The sequence below is a fragment of the Capsicum annuum genome, unplaced genomic scaffold, assembly GCF_002878395.1.
Source record: "Capsicum annuum cultivar UCD-10X-F1 unplaced genomic scaffold, UCD10Xv1.1 ctg83390, whole genome shotgun sequence".
Classification (NCBI taxonomy): domain Eukaryota; kingdom Viridiplantae; phylum Streptophyta; class Magnoliopsida; order Solanales; family Solanaceae; genus Capsicum; species Capsicum annuum.
The window spans coordinates 1,937,323-1,963,371 of NW_025894259.1; the positions used below are offsets into that span (position 1 = coordinate 1,937,323).

The 26,049-nt window shown below is 36.9% G+C and overlaps 3 protein-coding genes across 4 annotated transcripts in view; 2 read left to right on the forward strand and 1 right to left on the reverse strand.

Moving 5' to 3' along the window:
- Positions 1–18,169: 18,169 nt before the first annotated feature.
- LOC124895667 (pentatricopeptide repeat-containing protein At1g20230-like) lies at positions 18,170–24,404 on the reverse strand. 2 transcript variants are annotated; one of them, XM_047406103.1, is made up of 2 exons: positions 21,374–24,404; positions 18,170–18,835 (listed from the first exon to the last, which is right to left on the reverse strand). In XM_047406103.1, the coding sequence occupies exon 1, from the start codon at positions 23,735–23,737 to the stop codon at positions 21,701–21,703; it is 2,037 nt and encodes a 678-aa protein (XP_047262059.1). In that variant the 5' UTR covers positions 23,738–24,404; the 3' UTR covers positions 18,170–18,835; positions 21,374–21,700. The 2 variants fall into 2 exon arrangements, with proteins under 2 accessions (XP_047262059.1, XP_047262060.1); XM_047406104.1 differs by having other exon boundaries at positions 18,176–18,835; positions 21,142–24,008.
- Positions 18,408–20,792, forward strand: LOC124895668 (oxygen-evolving enhancer protein 1, chloroplastic). Its single transcript, XM_047406105.1, has 2 exons — positions 18,408–18,766; positions 19,875–20,792. Exons 1-2 carry the CDS (start codon positions 18,533–18,535, stop codon positions 20,628–20,630), a joined length of 990 nt encoding a protein of 329 aa, XP_047262061.1. The 5' UTR covers positions 18,408–18,532; the 3' UTR covers positions 20,631–20,792.
- The window catches only part of LOC124895670, a gene marked incomplete in the record, with an annotated part of 6,105 nt that continues 4,192 nt past the window's right edge, over positions 24,137–26,049 (forward strand). The window contains 2 exon segments of the mRNA XM_047406107.1: positions 24,137–24,320; positions 25,591–25,695. Coding sequence (XP_047262063.1) covers positions 24,290–24,320; positions 25,591–25,695 — 136 coding nt within the window.

The window sequence follows — 26,049 nt, forward strand, 5'->3', positions numbered from 1 at the left end:
ATGGCTATATAAACCTGCATTTTTCCACAGGTTTAGTATGAATTTTTCTGTACTTAAAAATATTTATCGTCTTCTAAAATACTCCGTGTGATCATCTAACTGTTGAGTGAGTTCAAAGAGAATCCGATCGTTTGAGGTACCAATACAGTCAGATTGTTAAGGCATTTTATCCTGGGAGAAAAATTCTGTAACCTCGGGTACTTGAGGGAAATTATTTCCTTAAGGACACTCCGTGAAGTCAGGAGACTTGACCATTTTTTGTTTCATCTAATTTTCTGAAAAAACACACTTCTTTGAAAGGTATTTTTGATCTTGTGTTGAGGGTGTTACATAACTTCATAAGTGTTCTTATTTTATACTTGAACTTGTGTTGAAGTTGTTGTTGTCATATATAGATTCTTGTGTACCCGTAAAACAACAATCTTAAGGAAATAATTGAGAATTTTTTTTTGCTTGTTTGGTGAAATTTTTTTTTCACAATTTTTTTTCATAATCTGTATTGTTTGATTTTTGGAGATTAAAACTTAAAGATTTCTACTCCATTTGAACTTGACAAGTGATTTGAAGATATAAATCTGCATCACAAGTTAGAAGTCATTCGGTTGATGATTGGAAGTCATAAAAATTTTATCGTTAAACTATAAACAAGGGGTATTTAAGGTTACTGCAACTTTATAAGTAGTATTTTGATATACTAAAAATTTACTGTCTTGTTGTGACAGGAAAATGACTACTGACAGTCATGTGCATGATATTACAACGACTGTGGTAGCAACTAGTGTTGCCACAACTAGTCGTACGAGTGTTCTGCAGGTAATGGTACCAGTGGATAAACCCAAAAAATTCACGGGTGTTAATTTTAAAAAATGACAACAGAAGATGTTCTTCTGCCTTACAACGTTGTGTCTTCAAGGATTTACATCTGAAGAAGCTCCAGAGGTGCCCAAAGGAACTTCATACTAGGAAAAATTTGTCATTATGGAGACGCGAAAACACTCTAATTTCCTATGCAGGAACTACATTCTAAGTGGCCTCCAAGATGACCTATACAACGTATATAGTGGAATGAAGACGACAAAAGAGTTATGGGGTATGCTAGAAATAAAATACAAAACTGAGGAAGCTGGAACCAAAAAGTTCTTCATTGCAAGATTTCTTGAGTATAAAATTATTGACAGCAAGTCTGCTGTTTCTCAAGTACAGGAATTACAAGTTATCATCCACGATCTCCTCGCGGAAGGTATGAGTTTGATGAATACCTTTGTTGAACATATTAAAAATATTCTTAATGTTCACATAAACGTTATTGTAGGTTTGATCGTGAACGAGGCGTTTCAAGTCGCAACAATAATAGAGAAGTTTCCACCTATGAGGAAGGACTTCAAGAACTACTTGAAACATAAACAAAAGTACTTGAAACATAAACAAAAGAAGATGACAGTTGAAGATCTTATAGTTAGAATTCACATTGAAGAAAACAACAAAGCTGCAGAAAGAAGGTCGAAAAAAAATTCTGCAATGAATGGAGCAAACATTGTAAAAAACGACCACAACAACTCAAAAAAAATGAAAGAAAGCTAGACAAGAAAGAAATCAACCTAAGAAGAAATTCAAGGGAAAATACTTTAATTGTGGAAAGATTGGCCATAAGTCAATAGATTGTCGTGCCCCAAAGAAAGGCAAAAAGAAGGACCAAACAAATATGGTTGAATCCAAGAAAAAAATGGATGATCTGTGTGTCATGCTGCCTGAATGCAACTTAATGGGAATTCCTCGAGAGTGGTAGATGGATTTCGGTGCCATCCACCACGTTTTTGAAAATAAGGAGTTTTTTTCTATGTTCACTCTGAGTCAAGGCGAACAGAAGATTTACATGGCAAACTCTGCAACTGCAAAAGTTGAAGAAACATGAAAAGTCTGCCTGAAAATGACATAAGGCAAAGTGTTGACTCTTAACAATGTCCTGTATGTACTAGAGTTAAGGAAGAACTTGATTTCTATATCGCTTCTTGATAAAAATGGATTCAAATGTGTATTTGTTTTCAAAAAAATTATACTTAGTAATGGAGAAGTGTACGGAGGAAAAGGCTACCTCACTGAGGTCCTATTTAAGATGAATGTAATAAATGTTGAAATTAATAAAAGTTTTATTTCTTCTTATTTTCTTGAGTCTAATGATATGTGGCATGAACGATTAGGACATGTCAATTATAAAACTTTGAGAAAACTAATTAACTTAGAAGTTTTGCCAAACTTTGAGTGCAATAAATTAAAATGTCAAACATGTGTAGAATCAAAATATGTTAAGCATCCGTATAAGCCCTTTGAAAGGAATTTCAATCCCTTAGACTTAATACACACTGATATTTTTGATATGAAGTCAACACCATCTCGTGGTGAAAAAAGTATTTTATAACTTTTATTGACGATTGCACTAGGTACTGTTATGTCTATTTGCTAAACAGTAAGGATGAAGCAATAGATGTGTTTAGGCAATATAAAACAGAAGTTGAAAATTAGTTAGAGAAAAAAGATCAAAACGATAAGAAGTGATAGAGACGAAAAATATGAATCTCCCTTTGCAGAAATATATGTAGAGAATAGAATTGTCCATCAAACTACGACCCGGTATTCACCTCAATCTAATGGAATTGCGGAAAGAAAAAAATTGAACCTTAAAGGAAATGATGAATGTCATATTTTTAAGTTCAGATTTACAACAAAACTTATGGGTAAAATCTATCCTTATAGCTTACCAAACACTTAATAGAGTGCCCCATAGTAAGACACAAATTAATTCCATATGAAAAATAGAAAGGAAGAAAACCCAACTTAAAATATTTTAAAAGTGTGAGGGTGTCTAGTGAAGGTCCAAGTTCCTATGCCTAAAAGGGTAAAGATAGGACCTAAGACAATGGACTATGTATTCATAGGATATGTTAAAAGTAGTAAAGCATGTCGGTTTTTGGTTCATAAATTCAAAAATCTGGATATCATTGAAAATACGATAATTGAATCAGGTAATGCTAAATTCTTTGAACAAATTTATTCATATAAAAATAGACATGAACAGTCTTGTGGAGGGTCTAAACGACCTTGAGATGAACCAAGTGAGGATGTACATAATTATAAGAATTCAAGATGTAGTACACGTCAAAGAACAACAACTTTTTTTGAATCGAATTTTGTAATATTTCTCTTAGAAAATGAGCCTTAAATATTTAAAGAAACGATATCATCTTCAGACCATCCTTTTGGAAAGAGGCAGTTAATAGTGAGATTGATTTAATCTTAAGCAACCATACAAGGGAGTTGGTTGATCTTCCTCTAGGAAATTAACCTTTAGAACAAGGAAAATAAAAACGGATGATACTATTGAAAAATACAAGGCAAGAATTGTAGTAAAAGGCTTTAAACATAAGGAGGGCCTTGATTACTTTGATACATACTCGCGGTAATGAGGATAACATCAATTCAAATGTTAATTGCCTTAGTGGCAATTTATGGTCTTGAAATCTATCAAATTATGAAAATAGCATTCCTAAATAAAGAACTGGAGGAAGAAATTTACATGGAACAGCTTGAGGTTTTGTGGTTCCAGGAAAAAAATAAGGTGTGTAAACTTGTTAAGTCACTTTATGGACAAAAACAAGCACCTAAATAGTGGCATGCAAAGTTTGACCAAATCATGTTGGAAAATGGGTTTAAGATAAACAAATGTGATAAATGTGTTTACATAAAAGACACTCTAAATCACAAGGTCATTGTTTGTTTGTATGTGGATGATATGTTGATCATCAATAGAGACATTTCTAACATAAATAATATGAAACGAGTGCGTAAGAGCAAGTTTGATTTGAAAGACCTTGGAGTTGCGGATGTAATATTAGGAATAAGAATCCATAGAACTCTACAAGGGTTGGCATTGTTACAGTCTCATTACATCAAAAAAGTACTTGATAAATTCAAGTATTTAAAATGTGGTATTTCCAAGACTCCATTAGACATGAGCTTTGCACTTAAAAAGAATGAAGGTGAAAGTGATTCACAGTTAGAGTACGCAAGAGTGTTGGGATGTTTAATGTATATCATGAATTATACATGACCAGATATAGCATGTGCTATTAGTAAATTAAGTCGGTACACGAATAATCTCAACAAAACTCATTAAATGGCAATGAAAAGAGTTTTGGGTTATCTTAAATACACTCAATACTATGCTTTGCACTATAATAAATATCCCATGGTACTTGAAGGATATAGTGATGCGAATTGGATCACCGAATCAAATGAAGTAAAATCCACGAGTGGATACGTATTTACAATAGGTGCAGGAGAAGTCTCTTGAAAATCATCTAAACAGATATGTATTGCTCACTCTACGATGAAATCAAAATTTATCGCATTAGATAAAGCCAGTGAAGAAGAAGAATGGCTCCAAAATTTCTTTGAAGATATTCCTTATTGGCCTAAACCACTGACACCAGTATGCATATACTGTGATAGTCAAACGGCAATAGGTAGGACATGGAGCATGATGTACAATGGTAAATTTTGTCATATAAAATGGAGATATAATACCGTTAGATAACTTCTCTCTAGTGGAATTATCACTATTGACTATGTGAAGTCAAAGGATAATGTATCATATCTACTTACAAAAGGCCTAACTAGAGAAGGAGTTGAGAGGACATCTAAGGGAATGGGTTTACGGCCTAGGACAAGTCAGCATGGCGATAACTTTACCTAGCAGACTAGAGATTCCAAGAGCTAGGTTCAAGAAGATCAAACAAAGTTGTGTCTGACAGGTTCAACATTGTCAATATACCCAACCCATTCTCATAATGTAGAAATGTTTAGTAAATAAGGATAAGACTTATGGTGTGAAGTCTTTTAATGATTATCTAAATTTGGAAGATATGACTAAATATTTTAATCTTTAGGATTGAACGTTTAGAAATTACCTATGTGAGGGCTAAGTGAAAGACATTTCAAGGAGAATATTAGTAAAGTCCTATTATCTAAGCTCTCATGAAATCGGGACTTGTTCATGGCTGAAACGAACAAAATCATGAGAACCATAAATGGTAAAAGGCTGATTATGTGACCTGTGTTATCTAGGTTTACATTAAAGCTCAACGATTCAAAGATATCAAATATACCGATTGACCGAGTACATCCAATGCATGTTCACTATGGAAAGTTCAAAGCAAAACCAACTTATCCGGATACAATCAGTTTTTGCTTGATGATCACATACTTGTCCGTAAAGTTTTAAAAAGAGCAGTCATTCCCCATTCATGTGGGGGATTGTTGGATTCAATTGGTGTGAATGGAAAATAAAAAATTCTTGGAAGGGACACAACTCTTTGAGTAAAAGACACACTATTTTGGGAAAAGGTATGACTGTGTGGATGGTTGTAGCTGTTCGAAAAAGACACACTCTTGCGAATGGATAGACATGACTGTTCAGAAAAGATACACCTTTCCGGTGAATCATTGCCACCTTCTGGAAGGGGCACTTAATGATTATATAAACCTGTATTTTTCACAGGTTTAGTATGAATTTTTCTGTACTTGAAAATATTTCTTGTCTTCTAAAATACTCCATGTGATCATCAAACTGTTGAGTGAGTTCAAAGAGAATCCGTTCGTTTGAGGTACCACTACAGTCGGATTGTTAAGTCATTTTATCCTGGGAGGAAAATTTTGCAACCTCAGGTACTTGAGGGGAATTATTTCCTTAAGGACACTCCGTGAAGTCGGTGGACTTGGCCTTTTTCTGTTTCATCTAATTTTCTGAGAAACACACTTCTTTGAAAGTTTTTTTTGATCTTATATTGAGGGTGTTACATAACTTCATAATTGTTCTTGTTTTATACTTGAACTTGTGTTAAAGTTGTTGTTGTCATATACAGATTCTTGTGTACCCATAAAACAACACAGAATTTCTTCTCAGTTGAAACTATATGAAGCGACCACCAATTATGATAATATAATAAAAAAGACGCTCTCTATCTTTTATGACTCGAATGTGTTCTTGTAACATTGAGAGAAAATTTTCAAGAAGTATACTAAAATGGGTTCTTATTTTCTCGTGGCTAAACAAAATAATGATCTGTTAATGAAAAATTATAATAATTGACCTATCGAATGTGCACTATTTCCTAAAATGAATGATATATAGGCTCACCATGCTAGACGTGGAAAAGGTCGTGGCTCTATAAGTGGTCATGAATGTGGTCGTGGTCATGATAATCAAGAGAAAAACCTATTCTTGGTATTATTCATTCATCAAACAAAAACACCATCGAAAGGAGAAAGGAAAAGATGAGAAATATGAAACAATTTTTTGTTTTCAATGTGACAAAAAAGGACACTATGCATGCGACTGTCATGCTCTCAAACCTATGATTGACCTTTATCAAGTATCGCTAAAGAAGAAAGAGAAAAATCTCGTGGATAATTTTCTCTATGAAAATCATGTTGACATCACATGTTTGGTTGTAGAAGCACCCTGAAGATAGATCACTTGATAGGTGATGATTCCATGATTATGAAAGAGTAAACATTTTTAAATTTTTTCTAATAATAATAATTAATGAATAAAAGATCATGTAAAAGTAGTTGTTTGCATGAGTAATGTGTGCTCAATTGCGAACATATTTAAGGCCTTTAACCTAGAATAATTGCGAGGCCTTAAGCAAATTTTATCGCTTTTTGACGTGTTTATGTTAATTTTACAGATTAAGTTAATGGGATAGAGGACCAACAAGAATGGAGGCAAAGAAGTTGATATCTGGAGAAATCTAAAGAAAGGTGTGGCTAACGACATCTGTGACAAGTCGTCAGCCCCGTGATAGGCGATCACAGTTGCCGTCAAACGTAACCAGGCAGTTGGCATGAAGTGAATGTTGTGACGACATCTGCTGATAAGACGTCAAAAGTGTGACAAGCCGTCAGAATCATCATCAACCTTAGGAAGAAATTATCAAAATGGAGGAGGAGCTGACGATGTCCATAACATGCCGTCAGACTCCAGATAGACCATCATGATCGGTGTCAGCCCGAGACAGCAAAAGGCAACATTAAAGAGAATCTGACGATGTCCGTAATAGGCCGTCACAGGCTCCGTCGTCTATTCTGAGGAAAATCTGAAACTTTTTATTTTATTTCCTTATTTAGGGTTGACTATAAAAAGCTTTGATTGGAGGGTTTTTATTATTATTGGAAGAGGAATCTATCTTACAACATACGACTTTTCTCTCTGTCTATCTTAAGAATAATATTTTAGAGTTTTGCCTTGTGATTCAAATACAAGTTCACTTTTGATTTCATTCATCGTTGTAAGTTAATCCTTTCAATTATGAATTTAACTTGTGTGCTTATTTCTTGCATCATGAGTGGCTAAACATCTTTAACCTGGATTATGGGATCTAGGGTTAGGTCATGATAAGGTGGTAATTAATTACTCAAGGTTTAATAGGTGTTAGGATTTCTTGGTAATTTTGAGATTAGAATTTATGTCTGTTGGTTGTAAATAATAGGCGTACCTACTTAGGTTTGCTTGAGAAAGAAATCATAAATAGTAGGAAGTGAATTATCAACAGGGACTCGGAAAGGCTTCATTTAATAATCAGCACTGTAACAAGGTTGATTAACCTGAGGTAAAATCTGGGCAGTGAGTTGTGATTCCCTAAGTCCGAGAGGATTAGGAAATTAGATGCTCGAATAGGTTGAGATACATTTGAGCATATCATCGATAAAAATAGCTTATCATCCTAACCACCGTGAGAACCTTGAGTTAATGGTAGCATCTGTCATGTTCCGTAAGCCCTAGTGAACATAATCCTGGTTATCTCATAAAATCTTGGTTACAAACATTAAATTCAAAGTGATAAACAATTATCTGCAAAACTTAAACTCCCATTTCAGAAAATAGTAAACTATCAGTAAATTATATCGTAAACAACTTGAGTTCACACCTTATTCCCTGTAGGATTCAACCCCAACCTAGTTAGGTTTTATATTGACAATGATCGCTTACACTCATTCAAGAGTGTAATTTGAGCGTTATCAAAAAATGGCATCGTTGTCGGGGAATATGGTTGTAAACTAAAAGTTTCTGAGCTAATTTGCTATTAGTTAAGTTTTTCTAGATTTACATTCAGTTGTTGTTTTTGTTTATTTGTAGGATCGTTACAGGTTACGCCAAGAACCACTCAATTAAAAACTCCATTGTATAAGTAGAATGGCAGAACAACCGCTGCAGTATGAGTTTAATGATGATGATGTGGATGGAGCAGGTGCAACGGGTACAATCATTCCTCCTCCGTTGGCACCTGGTGCAAATTTCAATATTACAAGCACGATGATCCAACTCCTGAATCAGAAGGGGTTGTTTGGAGACCTTCCTGGGGATGACCCCAGCCTGCATTTGGTAAACTTTTCACCATTTGCATATCTTTTGATAACCCATGAGTGAGCCAGAATACTATCCGATTGAGGTTATTCCCGTTGCCCCTTTCTGGGGAGGCAATATTGTGGCTAAACGAGCTGACGCCCGATTCTATAAGCAACTGGAGGCGGTTGAAAGGAGATTTCCTAGAAAGTTTCTTTCCATCTTCCAGGAGGGTACAGTTGAGGGATGAGATCAATAATTTTAGACAGCTCTCGACTGAGGCCCTGCATGAAACTTGGGAGAGGTTCAAGAAAAAGCTGACACAGTATTCGAACCATAATATGACAGACATACATTTGATGGAGACTTTATACAGGGCTCTCAACTCCGTAACGAAGCCAATTGTAGATAATGCTACTGGTGGTTCATTTGTTGATCTTTTCTTTCAAGATGCTGCAGATATGCTGAATAAGATAGCCAAACGAAGTTGGGCTTGGTATACTAGGGATTCTATGGTGACAAGCCCTACTATTCCTGTAGGAATAAATGCCGAACAACACTGGAGATATGAGGAGAGGGATTAATATATGGCCCATCTAAAAACTCAGGTGGACTTGCTCACCAAGCACTTATTATTGGGAAAGACGGAGAAAGTAAAGGTTGTGATTTCTCAGGACCGTTTTGATGAGAAGCCTGAAGAAGAGGCTAATTATATTAATAATCAGGGGGATTTCCGAGGCAATAGCTACGGAAATCAAGGTCAGAACATTTATGACAAGCTTAGTTACAGAGATAGGGAGCAGGAAAACTGAAGAAGCAGCAATGACAGAAGTAGGCTGTATATTCTTCCTGAAAACTGGAAGGCTGTTGCAACTAGATCAGGGAAGATATTTATGAAGGATATGATAGAAAACTGTTAAAGGGAGTTGAGGCTACCAACTAAGGGGTACTTACTATGAAGAGTGAATTTTCTACTCTGAATCAGTTGGTTAATTGACACTCTACTTCTATCAATCAGTTGGAGCAACAGATAAACCAACTTTTTGCAACACTGAACCAAGGAATAAGTGGCAACCTACCTAGTGAAATGGTTCAGAGTCAGAAGACTGATGGCTCATATCTGGTGATTACCACTAGGAGTGGTAAGATCTTATTTGGCTCTTCCGTGGGCAAGTCTATGAATCGTGAGAAAGTTGCGGATGAACCAAAAGAAAACTACCCAGTGGAGTTTGAGAAGCCATATAGCTCTGTTGATGCATCGAAGAAGGTGAAGGAGAAGGAATAGGAAGTGGTGTTAAAAACCATCCCAAAACCACCACCTCTCTTTCCTCAACGATTGAGAAAGAAGGTCGATGATGCCAAATTCAGCAAGTTCATGGCAATGCTCAAGCAATTGACAATAAATATGCCTTTGATTGAGGAACTTGAGCAAATGCCAGGATATGCAAAATTCATGAAGGACCTTGTTACTAAGAAATGAGCAGTGAGTTACAAATTGAAGGCAGATCTCCACCTTTGCAGCGTTATTTCTACAAGCACCTTAATGCAAAAGAAGCCAAATCCAGGTGCAGTGACTATTCCCTGCACAATTAAAACTATAGAGTTCACTAAAGCACTGTGTGATCTGGGAGCAAGAGTTAATTTGATACCATTGACTATTTATAAAAAGTTGGGTATGAGAAATCCCACACCCACCAACATGAAACTGGTGATGGCGGACAGGTCAGTAAAGCGACCTGTTGGCATTCTGTATGATGTGTTGGTAAAGGTTTCAAATTTCATATTCCCTGCAGACTTTGTCATTCTGGACTGCGAGGTGGACTTCGAGGTACCCGTAATCTTAGTTCGACCTTTCCTCGCAATCAAAAGTGTGTTGATCGATTTGAGAGTGAATGAGCTCTTATTCTAGGTGAACGATGAAGTGATATGGTTTGATGTGGGAAAATCAATGAAACAACATAAGGAAATGAGTGTGTTCTCAGTAGTTGAGGTGTATTTTGAGAATAAACAGGATGTCCCCAGAACTGAGTAACTTGTTATCGAACCTTTGGCCGCGGTCATGATGAACTATGATAGTGAAGGCATTGAGGAGTATAAAAAAATAGTTTGTGCCTTGACTGGCATGGGTTCATATCCTTATGCTCCTAAAAGTCTAGACCTTGACCTTGCTAATCGACCAACACCACCAGCTAAGCCATCTACTGAAGAACCCCCAGTGTTGGAGTTGAAGAAGCTACCCGGACACCTACGATATGTGTTTCTGGGTAAAGGGCGTACGCTACCTGTTATTGTTGTAGCTGATTTGAAAGAATAACAGGTAAAGGCACTTATTTTAGTCCTTTAGAAGCACAAGAGAGCAATCGAACGGACCATCGCAGATATTATTAGTATTCCCCCTGGCATCGGGGTATGTCCAGTTCAATGTGTGTCCAAAAAAAGGGGTATGACGATAGTTGCTAATGAAAAGAATAAGTTAATTCCACTCAGGCCAGTAACTGGGTGGAGAGTTTGCATGGACTACCGCAATTTAAACTCTTGGACTCTGAAGGACCACTTCCCAATGTCTTTTATGAACCAAATACTTGATCGATTAGCTGGTAGGGGATGGTATTGCTTCTTGGATGGTTATTCTGGAATAACCAAATCTATATTGCTCCTGAAGATCAGGAGAAGATGACATTCACATGCCCATATGGAACCTTTGCATTTAAAAGGATGCCATTTGGGCTATGCAATGCACCCGCCACTTTTCAACAGTGCATGATGTCTATCTTCTCTGACATGGTGGAAGACACCATAGAGGTGTTCATAGATGATTTCTCTGTGGTGGGTGATTCATTTGAAATGTGTCTGGAGAATCTGAATGTAGCCTTGCAAAAATGTGTTGAATTTAACCTAGTGCTTAACTAGGAAAAATGCCATTTTATGGTAAAGGAGGGTATCGTTATTGGCCACAAAATTTTTGAAAAAAGGATTGAAGTTGATCGAGCAAAGGTGGAAGTTATCGAGAAATCACCGCCTCTTATTTCAGTAAAGGGAGTACGTAGTTTTCTTGGTCATGCAGGATTTTATCAAAGATTCATAAAAGATTTCTCAAAAGTTGCAAATCCACTTTGTAAACTTTTGGAGAAGGAAGTGAAATTTTTCTTCGATAATGAGAGCTTGAAGGCATTTGAGTGCCTTAAAAAGAAGCTGATTGAGGCCCTTATTGTTATTGCACCTGACTGGGCAAAACCATTTGAAATAATATGTGATGCAAGCGGTGTTGCCCTAGGAGCTATATTAGGACAAAAAGGGAATAAGTTGTTTCATTTGATATATTACACCAGCAAAGCACTGAATGGAGCACAAAAGAATTACACAGTAACTGAACAGGAACTGATGACTGTGGTGTATGCTTTCGAGAAATTCAGAGCTTATCTGCTTGGGACCAAGGTGGTGGTCCACACTGACCATGTTGCCTTGAGGTATTTGATGGCTAAGAAGGATGCAAAACCAAGGCTTATTAGATGGGTGTTGCTGCTGTAAGAATTTGATTTCGAGGTCAAAGATAGAAAAAGTTGTGAAAACCAGGTTACGGATCATCTGTCTAGAATGGAAGGTAAACAGAAAGCTAGTGATGAAACAAAGATAAATAATGCATTTCCTGATAAGGAAATCCTGGCAACTGTTGTGGAAACATTGCCCTGGTACGCGGATTATGCAAACTACGTTGTGAGTGAGGTCATACCAGAAAATCTTTCTTTCTATCAAATTAAAAAATTCTTACATGATATAACACACTACTTCTGGGATGAGCCTTATCTTTTTCGGTGATGTGCAGATAATATCATATGAAGATGTGTATCGGAAGTAGACGTATTGTGTATACTGAAAGCATGTCATGCTTCCCCAGTTAGGGGCCAGCATGCGGGTTACCAAATGGCCAGGAAGGTGTTGCAGATTGGCTACTATTGGCCAACATTGTTTAAGGATGCCCATGATTTTGTGCAGAAATGTGACCAATGTCAGAGGCAAGGGTCAATCTCTAAAAGACATGAGATACCCTTGACTAAGATGCTTGAAGTGGAATTATTTGATGTCTGGGGTATTGACTTTATGGGTTTGTTTGTAAGCTCGTACGGGATGAAGTATATTCTGGTTTCTGTTGACTATGTCTCTAAGTGGGTCAAAACTGTGGCTTTGGATGACAACAAAGGAAAGAGGGTTGTTGCATTTCTCAAAAAGAACATCTTCTCTCGCTTTGGAGTACCACGTACTATCATAAGTGATGGAGGATCTCACTTTTGCAATAAATTATTCCAAGCAACTTTGGCAAAATATAGAGTGAAATAACACAGAGTGGCTACTCCGTACCACCCACAGACCAGTAGGTAAGTGGAGGTGTCGAATCATGAAATTAAAGCCATCCTAGCTAAAATGGTGAATGCTAGACGAAAAGACTGGTCTCAAAATCTTGATGATGCCTTGTGGGCATACCGGACTGCTTTTAAGACACCCATTAGCATGTCACCATTTCAGCTGGTCTATGGAAAAGCTTGCCACTTGCCAATAGAGCTGGAACACAAGGCTTTATGGGCGCTCAAAAGGTTGAATTTGAACTTGAAGGAAGCATCAGAGATGAGACTAGGGCAACTGAATGAAATGGATGAATTCCATCTCAGGGCATATGAACGAGCAAATCTGTATAAAAAAAAGATGAAAAAGTACCATGATTGGAGAATAGAGAAACGAGAATTCAAACAGGGGGATTTGGTGCTTTTGTTTAATGCCAGACTCAAATTGTTCCCAGGGAAGCTGAAATCTAAGTGGTCAGGTCCTTTCAAGGTTAGTCAAGTCCACTCGTCTGGAATAGTGTAACTCAAAAATGAAAACGAAAGCACATTTAAGGTAAATGGGCAACGAGTGAAGCTTTACATTGGCCCAAGATAATTAGTGAAAAGCATTACCATTATCTGTCTCGATGAAGTCTGAGGTAATCGAGATACCTGAGTCGTGCCGCGACGTTAAATCAAGTGATGCATGGGAGGCAACCCATGATCCCAGAGACCGACCCAGTCCAGGTATACTCTAACTCTTAGTTTAGTTTTGCTTTAATTCTAAGTTGAGGGTGTAGGGTAGTCTGTTGTTGTAACATAGCTTTGGGAAACTAGGAGAAATACAAGCATAAAAAGGCAGTGATATGTCCTTGCTCGACTTTTGAACATCCTTCCAATGTCTTGTTTGATAAACTGTGTGGATTATATTTACTTTTGACCATTGTGAATCTTGTTGTGGCATTAGTTATAGTTGCCTGATGATCATTAAAAAAAAACTTGCATGAACTAAATAAGTGGTGGCCTATGATATACTTGTGTGCCAGGTGTGTGTGAGCTATTACTTGTTTCCCTATGTATGCTAAAGCCAGAACTTGCCTGGTTGGTCTTGACATGGTCTTAGGATAGGAGCTAGGACAGGATCATAGGTTGTCATTGATTAACCCTCTTTTAGCCTAAATATCCTTTCCTGTATGCATAACACCCCTTGATCCCTGTTTAGAGCCTAAATTGACCCTTTCTTTCGTATGACTATCACCTTTCCATTTATACCACAATGAACCTATTTATCCCTGGCCTTCCTTGGACACTGAGTACCTTGATCTAGGTAAACGTCCTAAGTTGAGGGTGGCTATTATAGGGGTGTGTGGTGTAAAATGAGTATGACAAAGGGTGGAATAAAGGAGAAAGAATAAAAACTGGGTATTAAAAAAAAGAGGGCAGCACCCAACTTGAATTTGGATTTCTTATAAGAGAAGAGGAGAAAACAAAGAGGATAATAAGTGAGCCTCAAGAAAGTAGTGTAGTGTCAAGGAGGCATAGTCACCCTAAATGACCTTGAATATCATACCAGCCCCAAACTATACTACAAGCCTAAAAGAAGTCCTATAGTGATTCTAGCTGACCTATCTGAGGATTTTGGTAACGAAAATAAGGGAAAGCCTATAGCACTTGGCATACATTGACTGGAACTTTTTTTTTAGCATGAGAGTCTTGTGATGAACTCCATATTTGCATTATTGAATTTCTTATATGAGAAGAGGGGGAATTCTTTGTTGTGAGGGCACACTGGTATCATTGCTAGCTACTTACTTGTTTAGATAGTGTGACATTGATATGTGAATGGTTATTGCGGCTAAGATTGATGCTGCTGCTTGATTCCTCAGTGTTACAGTGCTATTTTCAATGATATGCACAGTTGGTATTAGTTTGTTTGGCATTGAAAGGATAACTTTGTGTCGAGCTTAAATGAAAAATTGGCTGCTGAATGTGCTATGTGTTCCCTTAGATGGATTAAGTTATTTGAGGATAAGCAATTGCTTTAAGTTGAAGGTATTGATGTGTGCTTAATTGCAAACACATTTAAAGCCTTTAACCTAGAATAATTGTGAGGCCTTAAGCAACTTTTGTCGTTTTTTGATGTATTTATGTTAATTTTACAGATTAAGCTAATGGGATAGAGGACCAACAAGAATGGAGGCAAAGAAGTTGATATCTGGAGAAATTTGAAGAAAGGTGTGGCTGATGACATCTGTGACAAGTTGTTAGCCCCGTGATAGGCAATCATAGTTGCCGTCAAACGTAACCAGGGAGTTGGCATGAATTGAATGTTGTGACGATATCTACTGATAAGACGTCAAAAGTGTGACAAGCCGTCAGAATCATCATCAACCTTAGGCAGAAATTGTCAAAATGGAAGAGGAGCTGATGACATCCATAACATGCCGTCAGACTCCTGATAGGCAGTCATGATCATCGTCAGCCTGAGACAGCAAAAGCCAACATTAAAGAGAATCTGACGACGTTCGTGATAGGCTGTCAGGCCCGTGATAGGCCGTCATGGGTGCTGTCGTCTATTCCGAGGAAAATCTGAAACTTTCTATTTTATTTCCTTATTTAGGGTTAACTATAAAAAGCTTTGATTAGAGGGTTTTATTATTATTGGAAGAGGAATCTATCTTGGAGTTTTGCCTTGTGATTCAAATACAAGTTCACTTTTGATTTCATTCATCGTTGTAAGTTAATCCTTTCAATTATGAATTCAACTTGTGTTCTTATTTCTTGCATTATGAGTGGCTAAACATCTTTAACCTGGATTATAGGATCTAGGGTTAGGTCATGATAAGGTGGTAATTAATTACTCAAGGTTTAATAGGTGTTAGGATTTCTTGGTAATTCTGAGATTAGAATTTATGTCTGTTGGTTGCAAACAATAGGCGTACCTACTTAGGTTTGCTTGAGAAAGAAATCATAAATAGTAGGAAGTGAATTATCAATAGGGATTCGGAAAGGCTTCATTTAATAATCAGCGTTGTAACAAGGTTGATTAACCTGAGATAAAATCTGGGCAGTGAGTTGCGATTCCCTAAGTCTGAGAGGATTCGAAAATCAGACGCTCAAATAGGTCGAGAGACATTTGAGCATATCATCGATAAAGATAGCTTGTCATCCTAACCACCGTGAGAACCTTGAGTTAATGGTAGCATCTGTCATGTTCTGTAAACCCTAGTGAACATAATCCTGGTTATCTCATAAAATCTTGGTTACAAACATTAAATTCAAAGTGATAAACAATTATTTGCAAAACTTAAACCCCCATTTCAGGAAACAGTAAACTAGCAGTAAATTATATCGTAAACAACTTGAGTTCACACCTTATTTCCTGTGGAATTCGATCCCAACCTAGTTGGATTTTATATTGACAATGATCGCTTACACCTATTCAAGAGTGTAATTTGAGCGTTATCAATGAGTACTAGTCGTTTAATTAGTAGTTAATATTTTTAGTCATATTTTTATTTACAGTTCATCAGTAAATCAAACTCAATTTAATTTCATTTTAATTGAATTATTTTTTAATATTGATCTTGGTGATAATATTGGTTTTTTTCTATTAATGCGTTAAACCTAAGTTAAACTCGTATCCTTACTAGTTGCTGGAAAGAATAGAAAAAAAGAGGAAAGAAAGAAAATGGTATGTAGTTGCCTACATTATTACTTGGGTATAAATTTTGAAAGTTGTATATTTACTTGGGTATTAAGAATATGTATCTTTGGTATAAATATTTGAATTAAAACAAAAAATAGTGTAAGATACATACAAAACAAACTCGTACACAATATACATCTTTAAGTTTACTAACTTGTATATTTAATATGTCTATTTCACTAAAATTTAAAAAACAAGAGATACATATAACAACAAAAGTAGAGAACAACATATACAAAAAATTGCTCTGAAGGTCTCCATAGATCTTGAATTTTTGTTTTGAGATAATAATGCACAGTTTTTTTTCCCAGTAACTTGATGATTAGAGAGCATTTTCAAGGTGAGTGTAGTTGGATTTTTTCTTCCTCGAAAAGATAAATGACTTTAAATCCGTTGGTCACCGTATCATCTTTTGTCGGAGCTTTCCACTGTTCTTTTGCTTCTCTCAGCAAAATATTATTGGATTAGAAGGTTTACCTGAAATACCGATAACCAAAAATCAGTCGAAAATAACCTCACCGGGAATAATTTTCTTCTCCGAAATAGTAACTTTACCCATAACTCGAGCACAAAAAATATCATCATCTTTAACACGAAACTCCAAACAATCAAATCGGGTGAGCTAAAGGGATATGGTGTTGCTTAATTTGATTTTCGAGAAAAACCATTGAATATAATAAGAAGAAAATGAAAATGAATTTAGGAAAAAAATACCTTAATTAAAAAATGTGAAGAAGAAGAAGAGGAGAAAATTGTGGGATAAAATCGTGACCAAAATTTTGGCGTTAATGTAGCCATTAATATAGAAAGAGTTGGTAAAGTTAAAATTCAAAAAAAAAAGTGTTTTAGGATGTACCTCAATTTTTAACCTAAATTGATAAAAGTTGGGATATTTGTAGTTTTTTCAAACTGAAGGGATTTTTAGTAATTTTCAAACTAAAGTTGTGCTTTTATGAATTTTTTCCTATTTAATTTACAACGATAGTATATGTAGTGAAATTTCATAAAAGAGATTTGGAAAGATCGGGTATAAGCAAAAAAAAAAAAAAATCATAAGGTTTGACAAACACAAGTAAAAGCTATCGCAAAAAAACCATATACAAAAAAGTATCTGACAATAAAAATAGTAAAAATAACCCAAGTAAACCCGGAATTGACCTTCCCCCCTCCCTTCCCTCCCCCTCCCAATGCTCTCTGAGTCGAATCTACTTGCCTAGTCCCCTGTGGTCTGCAAGCTATTATACAGTGGGGGATTTACCCAGTGCGCACAATCCCCAATCCAATTCTCTCGAGTCTGCTTGCCTAGTCCCCTATAGTTTGCAAGCTATTATACAGTGAGAGGTTTATCTAGTGCGCACAATCATCTAAAGGACAAAAGTTGTGACTGATATTGTAGCGGCTGTAAATTGTCGAGAGTTTCAAAAAAAAAAGAAGAAAAATCATAATAATAATAATACATAAAAGAACAAGATAATAATAAAATAATAACAATAGTACTTCTAAAATGGAAGAGAGAACACACAACAAGGTACTCTAAGCTAGAATTATGTTTTCCTTGGGAAAGAGAGAAATCCTCACATAATTAGCCATGTCATAATTACGGTAAAATCATGGACTAAGGTTTAATAGGTGGAAAGAGAGCAAATTTAATCCGTTTTCAATTAGTTATAGAGCTTTTTTTTGTTTTTTTGTTTTTTGAACCTTTTCTTTCGTAATACATACTATCTCAACAAATAATTAACCATGATCAAGTAATCAACTTATGTGATTTGGTGCAAATACGAGAGTAAATATTTACAGGGTTTTAGCTTCAAATAATGTAAAAGGCCATCGTCCATCACTTCCCTACCAAAATTACAAAAATGAATATCTTTATCCTGAACACAAAATTTGCCACGTTGCAAGCCACCAAATAAGAGGCATTAGCTCAGATCAACCAATGAAAAATGGCCCTTATCCTATCTCTTATCTTACTCGCACCAAAGCCACCAAAATAATTTGTCCATCCTCTGCATACGAACCACTTCTTACTGCCACTCATCCACTTTCCAACAAACCAGAAACAGAGAGGAGCACAGGAGTTTGATCAAGAAAAAAAGGCAAATTATGGCTGCCTCTCTACAAGCAGCTGCAACTCTTATGCAACCAACAAAGGTTGGTGCTAGAAACAACCTGCAGTTGAGGTCTGCACAAAGTGTGAGCAAAGCATTTGGTGTTGAACCAGCTGCAGCCAGGCTCACTTGCTCTTTGCAAACTGAAATCAAGGAATTGGCTCAGAAATGCACTGATGCTGCCAAGATTGCTGGTTTTGCCCTTGCCACTTCTGCTCTCGTCGTCTCAGTAAGTTCCTTTTCTTACCCGATTCTGCCTGCTTCATGTCCATATTTCCCATATATCTGGTGCTGTTGCCTGCATAATAAAGACTCATAAATTTAGACAGTATAATTTCAGGTATTGTATATAGGCTCGAGTCACTTAAAAAAAATACAAATTAGCAGTTCTTCATCATCATTCAACTAGGATCTTTCTAAACCAGCACATCATATTATGTATTCAATTCAACATGCAATCTATATAACAACTTATTATTAGAAATACAAGACAACTAATGGAAAATGTCCCAGAGATACCCCGCTTGTCAGCAATTAGGAACATGTACTGGTGTGTTCTGACTCGTTTAGATCATGAGCAGGCACAAAAGAAAGAAAGGCACTTTTTAACTATGAGTAGATCAGTAATGGGAATAGGATGGGATGAAAGAGGAATTTCATTCATTATTTGAAAAATTAAATCGTCATATCCCTCTATTATGCATGAAGTTTATGGTTTCCGTTGGCGTAAATCCAATCACCTAAATTTAAGATGATAAGAAACACTACAACTGGATTAAAGATGAATGCTATCTTAAGTATGACATATCGATAATTCTAAAAGCAGTAAAATGTTCTTAAAACTTGTAGGCCTCATATTCACTATCATTCAACTTCTTGGACCAGAATCTACATCAGTAGTAGAGAGCCTTTGATGTCTTTGAGAGTATGTAGAAATACATTAGAAGGCTTCTTTACATTGCCGCACATTGTATACCCTCACATTGCCACATGCAAAATTAAGATCAGTCTATATCCTATCATCCAATACCTTGTCAAAATTTCCAAGCCCATTTCTAGATGTTAATGTTGTCATCTCTATTTCAGGACAAGCATCCATGTTTCTATAAGGATTAACTGGTTTAAGGATTCTATCATAATTTGTGTATGCCTAATTTAATTTTCACTTATATTTTTATTTGGGTATGATGATGACATGACTTGAACTTATATGTGGAAACATGGTCAATAAGGATTCATATAGCTGACCCCAACTTATTTGGGACTCTGAGGCTTACTTCTTCGTGTTCTTGTTTCTCATGCAAAAATTCCTAAAGTTTGTACACATGGCTGCATAGGGAGCAAATGCCGAAGGAGTTCCAAAACGTCTAACCTTCGACGAAATTCAAAGCAAGACATACATGGAAGTAAAGGGAACTGGAACTGCTAACCAGTGCCCTACAATTGAAGGAGGTGTGGACAGCTTTGCCTTCAAACCAGGCAAGTACACTGCCCAGAAATTCTGCTTAGAGCCCACATCATTCACGGTCAAGGCAGAGGGTGTGAGCAAGAACTCAGCCCCAGAATTCCAGAAAACCAAGCTCATGACACGCTTAACCTACACTCTTGATGAGATTGAGGGACCATTCGAAGTGTCTCCTGACGGCACTGTTAAGTTTGAGGAGAAGGATGGAATTGATTATGCTGCTGTTACAGTTCAGCTTCCTGGTGGTGAGCGTGTGCCCTTCCTCTTCACTATCAAGCAGCTAGTGGCAAGCGGCAAACCAGAAAACTTTAGTGGTGAGTTCCTTGTGCCATCATACAGAGGTTCATCCTTCCTTGACCCAAAGGGCCGGGGTGGATCTACTGGCTATGACAACGCTGTTGCCTTGCCTGCCGGAGGGAGAGGAGACGAGGAGGAGCTTGAGAAGGAGAATGTAAAGAACACTGCATCTTCAACAGGAAAGATCACCTTGAGTGTTACCAAGAGCAAGCCAGAGACTGGTGAGGTCATTGGAGTATTTGAGAGCATCCAGCCATCTGATACAGATCTGGGAGCAAAGGTCCCCAAGGATGTAAAAATCCAGGGTATCTGGTATGCCCAACTTGAATAATGGAGAGTTCTAGAACTTGTGTATCATTTCTTGGTCTGAATTTTGCTGTAAGTTACAAGGTTAAACATTCTGTGACCCAATTTGGACAAGCATTGAAACAACTATCTTGCTGTATATTATCAAGCTTGAGTAATATTTCATGCTGATAGCCAGTTACAAACACTTCTAATGCTTGTACATACCCAGGATAGAGTACAAAGTATTGTCATCATCGAAAGGAGCAAATTAATGAGAATCCATATCCCCTAGACTCCACAATCCTCAAAATTAGTGAATGTGTTCAGCAAAGGTAAGCTCGATTAAGTAGTTCTTTTATTGTTGAGAGAGTTAAAACCACACAAGGCTTATTCTTACCAGTATATATCTGATGAATAACAAACAACTTAGTGCCCATCATAGATCATGCAGTGGTAAAGCAGATGAAATTCGCAATAAAGTAGAAATAGACAGACAAATGTGGAGAAATCAATTGATCAAGAGAGTGAAGAAAGGAGCCAATATAAATGCTTACTTTTCCTTGGGACAAATTCCAATGAAGTAACAATCACCTTATTTTTTATATTGACCGGTGAACATCTAAAATTCCTATTCTAGTCCCAGGTATCAAACTGGCAGTAGCACTTTTTTTCTTGCTTAGGAGTTCGCCACTCTGAAAGGACAACCTTCAGACACATAATGAGGTGCGCCTAAAGGTGGTTAGAAGAGTTGTTACATTATTTGCATACAGGGTTAGGTCATAGTACCTTTGTGCTGAGTATATATCATGGATCTAGTGCCAGCAAAAATTTTTAAATCATTAGTTTCACCCGCAAGCACAGTCACAGTGGATTGCATACTCCGACTTCTATTTTCCATGGAGAAAAACAAAATTAACCTTCTCCATTGTATTATCAGCTTAGATCCTCCAAATATCCCTTTAGAATTAATCACGTTTGCAGCATATCAAGTTTAATACTTGGTGGCATTTGTTATTTCATCAAAATCTCTGCAGGAGCATAATCAAAATATTTCCTCAAGAATTAATTATGCTTGCAGTTTATCAAGTTTAATACTTGGCGGTGTTTGGTATTTCACCAAAAATCGCTACAGGAGCATAACCCATCTTTAAAATGATGAAACCTAAGAGGATCTCTCACAATGATCTGCACCCCAACAATTTTAGCCAAATACTGCATGGCATTATGGCAATCTCCACATATTCTCAAGTTTTTGAACACCCTAATGGATGACGCACCGTCTAAATTAAGAATCCCAAAGGCAGCAGCAAGCCTCTCGCTATGATTGCACAAACTGTATTCCTTCTCCTCTGCATCAAGATCTTGTCCAACAAGGTCCGTACAGGGTAAATACCCGGCTAACCTCATCTTTTCACCTACTTCAGTCAAAAAGCGGTAAATGTCTGCAGTTTGAGCACTATTCTTGTCACCGACAACAAAAGTATGCACTTTGTCTTTCACTTGAATCCAGCTACAGCCAGGAACTTTAATAATTCCTCTTTCTCTCATCAATTTCCTAATTTTTGAGGCCTCCTCTCGTAGTTTGGCAGCTTCAAAAATATTGGACAACAAAACATAGTTCCCAGCATTTTCTGGCTCAATCTCCAACAGCTGTTCTCCAGCAGCTCGTGCCATTTCCACGTTCTTATATACTCTACATGCACCAAGCAATGCTCCCCAAGCAGCAGCACTTGGTTTCATGGGCATGCTTTGGATGAAATTATATGCCTGTTCTAGCCGACCAGCACGGCTTAGAGCATCAACCATGCATGAATAATGTTCTGAATCAGGTTCAATTCCATGCTCCTTTCTCATTGAATAAAATATCATAAGGCCCTTGTCTACCAGCTGGGAATGGCTGCAACCTGATAAGACGCCAGTAAAGGTAACGGAGTTGGGTTTCACCCCTGAACTTGCCATTTCGCGGAAAAGCAGCAAGGCTTCCTCTCCCTTCCCATGCATTGAATTTCCAATAATCATTGTGTTCCAAGCAATAGTATCTTTTTTTGGCATCACATAGAAGACTCTTTTGGATAGTTCCAGATCACCACATTTAGCATACATGAATACCAAAGCAGTGAACACTGTCTCATCTTCCAAGAATAAATGCCGAAGGAGACAACCATGAATCTCCTTACCTCTTCTTATGCTTCCTAGATCTATACAAGCAGGTAACACACTGGTGATTGTGATTTTATTTGGTTTTACACCTGACTGCTGCATTTCATGAAGTATTTGAAGCGCCTTATCTGTCCTTCCACTTTGTATGCACCCTCCAATAACAGAATTCCAGGAATCGTGATTCAGTTTAGTTCTTCCTTTTCGCAACTGATCAAAGATGCGAAGTGCTTTGTCACATTCCCCATTTGAGAAATATGCTGACATAATGACATTGCATAAAACATAGTCAGACTGATGTGTACTATTAAATACTAACTCCGCTTGTTTGATACTTGAACAACTAGCATACATGTCCACAAGAGCACTGCTAACATACACATTATCGTGTATTCCATTTCTAACGATATACCCGTGAATCTCTCTACCCAAATTCAAACTTTTCAAATCTGAGCAGGCGGGAAGTACAGAAGACAATGTAACAGGATTAGGTCTCACTCCCTTCAACCTCATTTCACGGAAAGTCATTAGCGCCTCTCTTGGAAGTTTACAGTTAACATAACACGAACTCATCGACGTCCAAGAGATTACATCTTTAGCACGTAAATTATCAAAAACATCTCTTGCACCTTGAGCGTATTTACACTTTCCATACATGTCAATCAGTGCATTTCCAAGGAGCAAATCAGAGCGATAACCAAATCTGATTACATCTTGGTGAATCCCTTTTGCCTTTATCAGGTTGCCCAAAGCAGCACAAGCCTTGGTTACCGATAACAGTGCCAGCTGATCAGGAAGGACTTTCCTTTCCCCCAATTCCTCATAGACTTTCAATGCTTCTTCTGGAAAGCCGCTTTTTTTGTATGCGGTGATCAAGAGCGTCCACGATTGTATATCTGGGTTGGGAATTTCATCGAACAATTGACGGGCACGTCGTATATCTCCACATGGTGGAAGTGCACGCAGGAACTGGGAGTTTGGCTTCGAGAGCATGTGCTTGTTGCTTGCTACTCTGACAATGGTCGATGCAAGTTACGCGCAGTGGGTTTACCCAAAATTACTTTATATATACTTACTATCTGTAATAAGAGGCAATAAGCACACACCTCCTCGACATGCCTGCTTGGCATTGAGGGGGCATTTCTGTCTTTTAAGCTTCAAAGCTTACAGTTGTTCTCCACTGCCTCCATTCTATCTCTATTCTGATCCTTTTCACCGCCTTTTCTCTACTAGCAACTACTCCACGGACCTCATTCATTGTCTCTCTATTTTCATCCCTTTAATCATTTTTACTCTTCTAGCTATTTTTGGTTTTTGCTAATTCTGCTTCTCCGCGTTGCAGTTTTCTAGAGGTAAATATCTATAATATGCTGTGTTTGTCTCTTTTTCTTTGACACAATTGTTCACTGAATTTAGGCTAGGAAGAAAATCGTCATTCTAAATTAAAAATTAGATTAATTTTTGGTATTTCAAAATAGATTGGAAAAGTGTTTCGACGGTTTATAGGATTTGGGATATGATTGTGGAGTCAAAGATGGTGAACTGATGCCTTCTGTCTTTATTTGTGGACTTTCAGGTTTCTTGTTTTCTTGATAATAATTAGCGGAAAGGGTTTTGTTAGAGATGATGAATTTGTTAGTATTTTTGTACCTGTATGTTTGTCTTTTGGGTTGTAGAGCATTTGGTAATGTGGTTTTGCTAGGAAAGAACCACACTATCTTTTGAAGACACTGAAGCTAATTTTGATAAATTTTGTTTAGTCTGTTCTATTTACTAATTCATTTTTATTTTGCCTGCTATTATGTTGTTGTTGACTGAAAGTTGAATTTGTTTAATATTTTAGTAGCTTTTGAATACTTGAGATTTTTATTATTTTGTTGTAATCTAGCTGCTGTACTGAAGTTTTCGCTGTGCCCGATTCCGGTGAAGGGCCGTTCCGCTTTATGCAGTCTTACCTTACATTTTTCCTAGAGGTCGTTTCCCCAGCTTGAATTCATGACCTATCATTTTTCCTAGAGGTCGTTTCCCCAGCTTGAATTCATGACCTATTGCTCACATGGCAACAACTTTACCTGTTACTTCAACACCCCTTCATAGTAAAGTTTTTTTTCTTTTTATTTGATTTTACCTGCCCCTGTTTTGTGGTAAACTAGATACCATTTTCAATCCAGTTTGGAGTTGTTAATAGTTCATTCTTCGGAAATTGACAAATTTGGGGAAGGATTTAACTAGAGCTGCTATTTGGAGGCAAATTGGAATAAATTCACAATTCTAGGATTTGCTATTTTGAGAATTCCAGCTACTCCTTGTTGAATTTTCATCTGTATTTCATCAAATTGTTTAGTATTGGTGTAATTGGGCGTTGCCATTTGGGATCGGCAACTTATTAAGCAAAGGTAATTTGTATTATCAAGTGATTCTTGCTCATTAATTTTCTTCCTTTTCCTTGGAATAATCAAATTGAAGCTGAAAAAATAGTGAAGACTCTGTAATTGGCTAGTTCTTGAATGAATTATGCAGACTGATTTGGTAGTAATGCCGAGTAAGGTTTCATTTACCATGAAATTAATGTGAATATAGCGAGTGAAAGAAAATTTATGGTCTTGAATGTATTTGCAGTTTAATGTTATAGTTTAGTTGTTTTCTTGATTACTGAGGACGTGAGAGTTTGCTTTGCCCACCTTTAGTTTCCTTCTCATATTTCCTTTCCCTACTCCATTTTTTTTTTAAAAAAAAGAATCATAGATCCACCAGAAGCTATAAATAAGTTTTTCATTTTAAATTAATCTATACAATTGATGCTAAAGAAAATCAAGAGTCTGATACTATTTTGTTAATCAATACAGCTTCAGAGAATCCGTTTAACGGAATCCTCACTGGTCTTCTCACGCACGGAAGTGGTGAATTCGGAAAATACTACAGCCTACCCGCCCTGAATGATCCCTGTTTTAGTAAGTTTCGCTGCCCAGCTAATGATATTTGTTATATATAATAAAGTACATTCTTTTCATTGTAACGTGAATACAGTGACATGCTCCATTGCTTGAATTTGTTAATCTGTATCTTGTCAGCTGTTTTATTTAATTTGGTGACTAATTATTCTGCTTCTATTTTTTTAGTACATCTCTTTCTTCAAAGATGATCTCTCTCTGTAATTTAGGTGTTCCTTTCCTTTATGAATGATGGATAGATTCGTACATTGGTAGATTTCGAGGACTGTAAGGTTGGTTCTTGGAAAGAAAAATAAATCCAACTATTAAAATCTTAAGTTTTAGGTAAAGAGGAAAAAATGAAATTTACTGTTA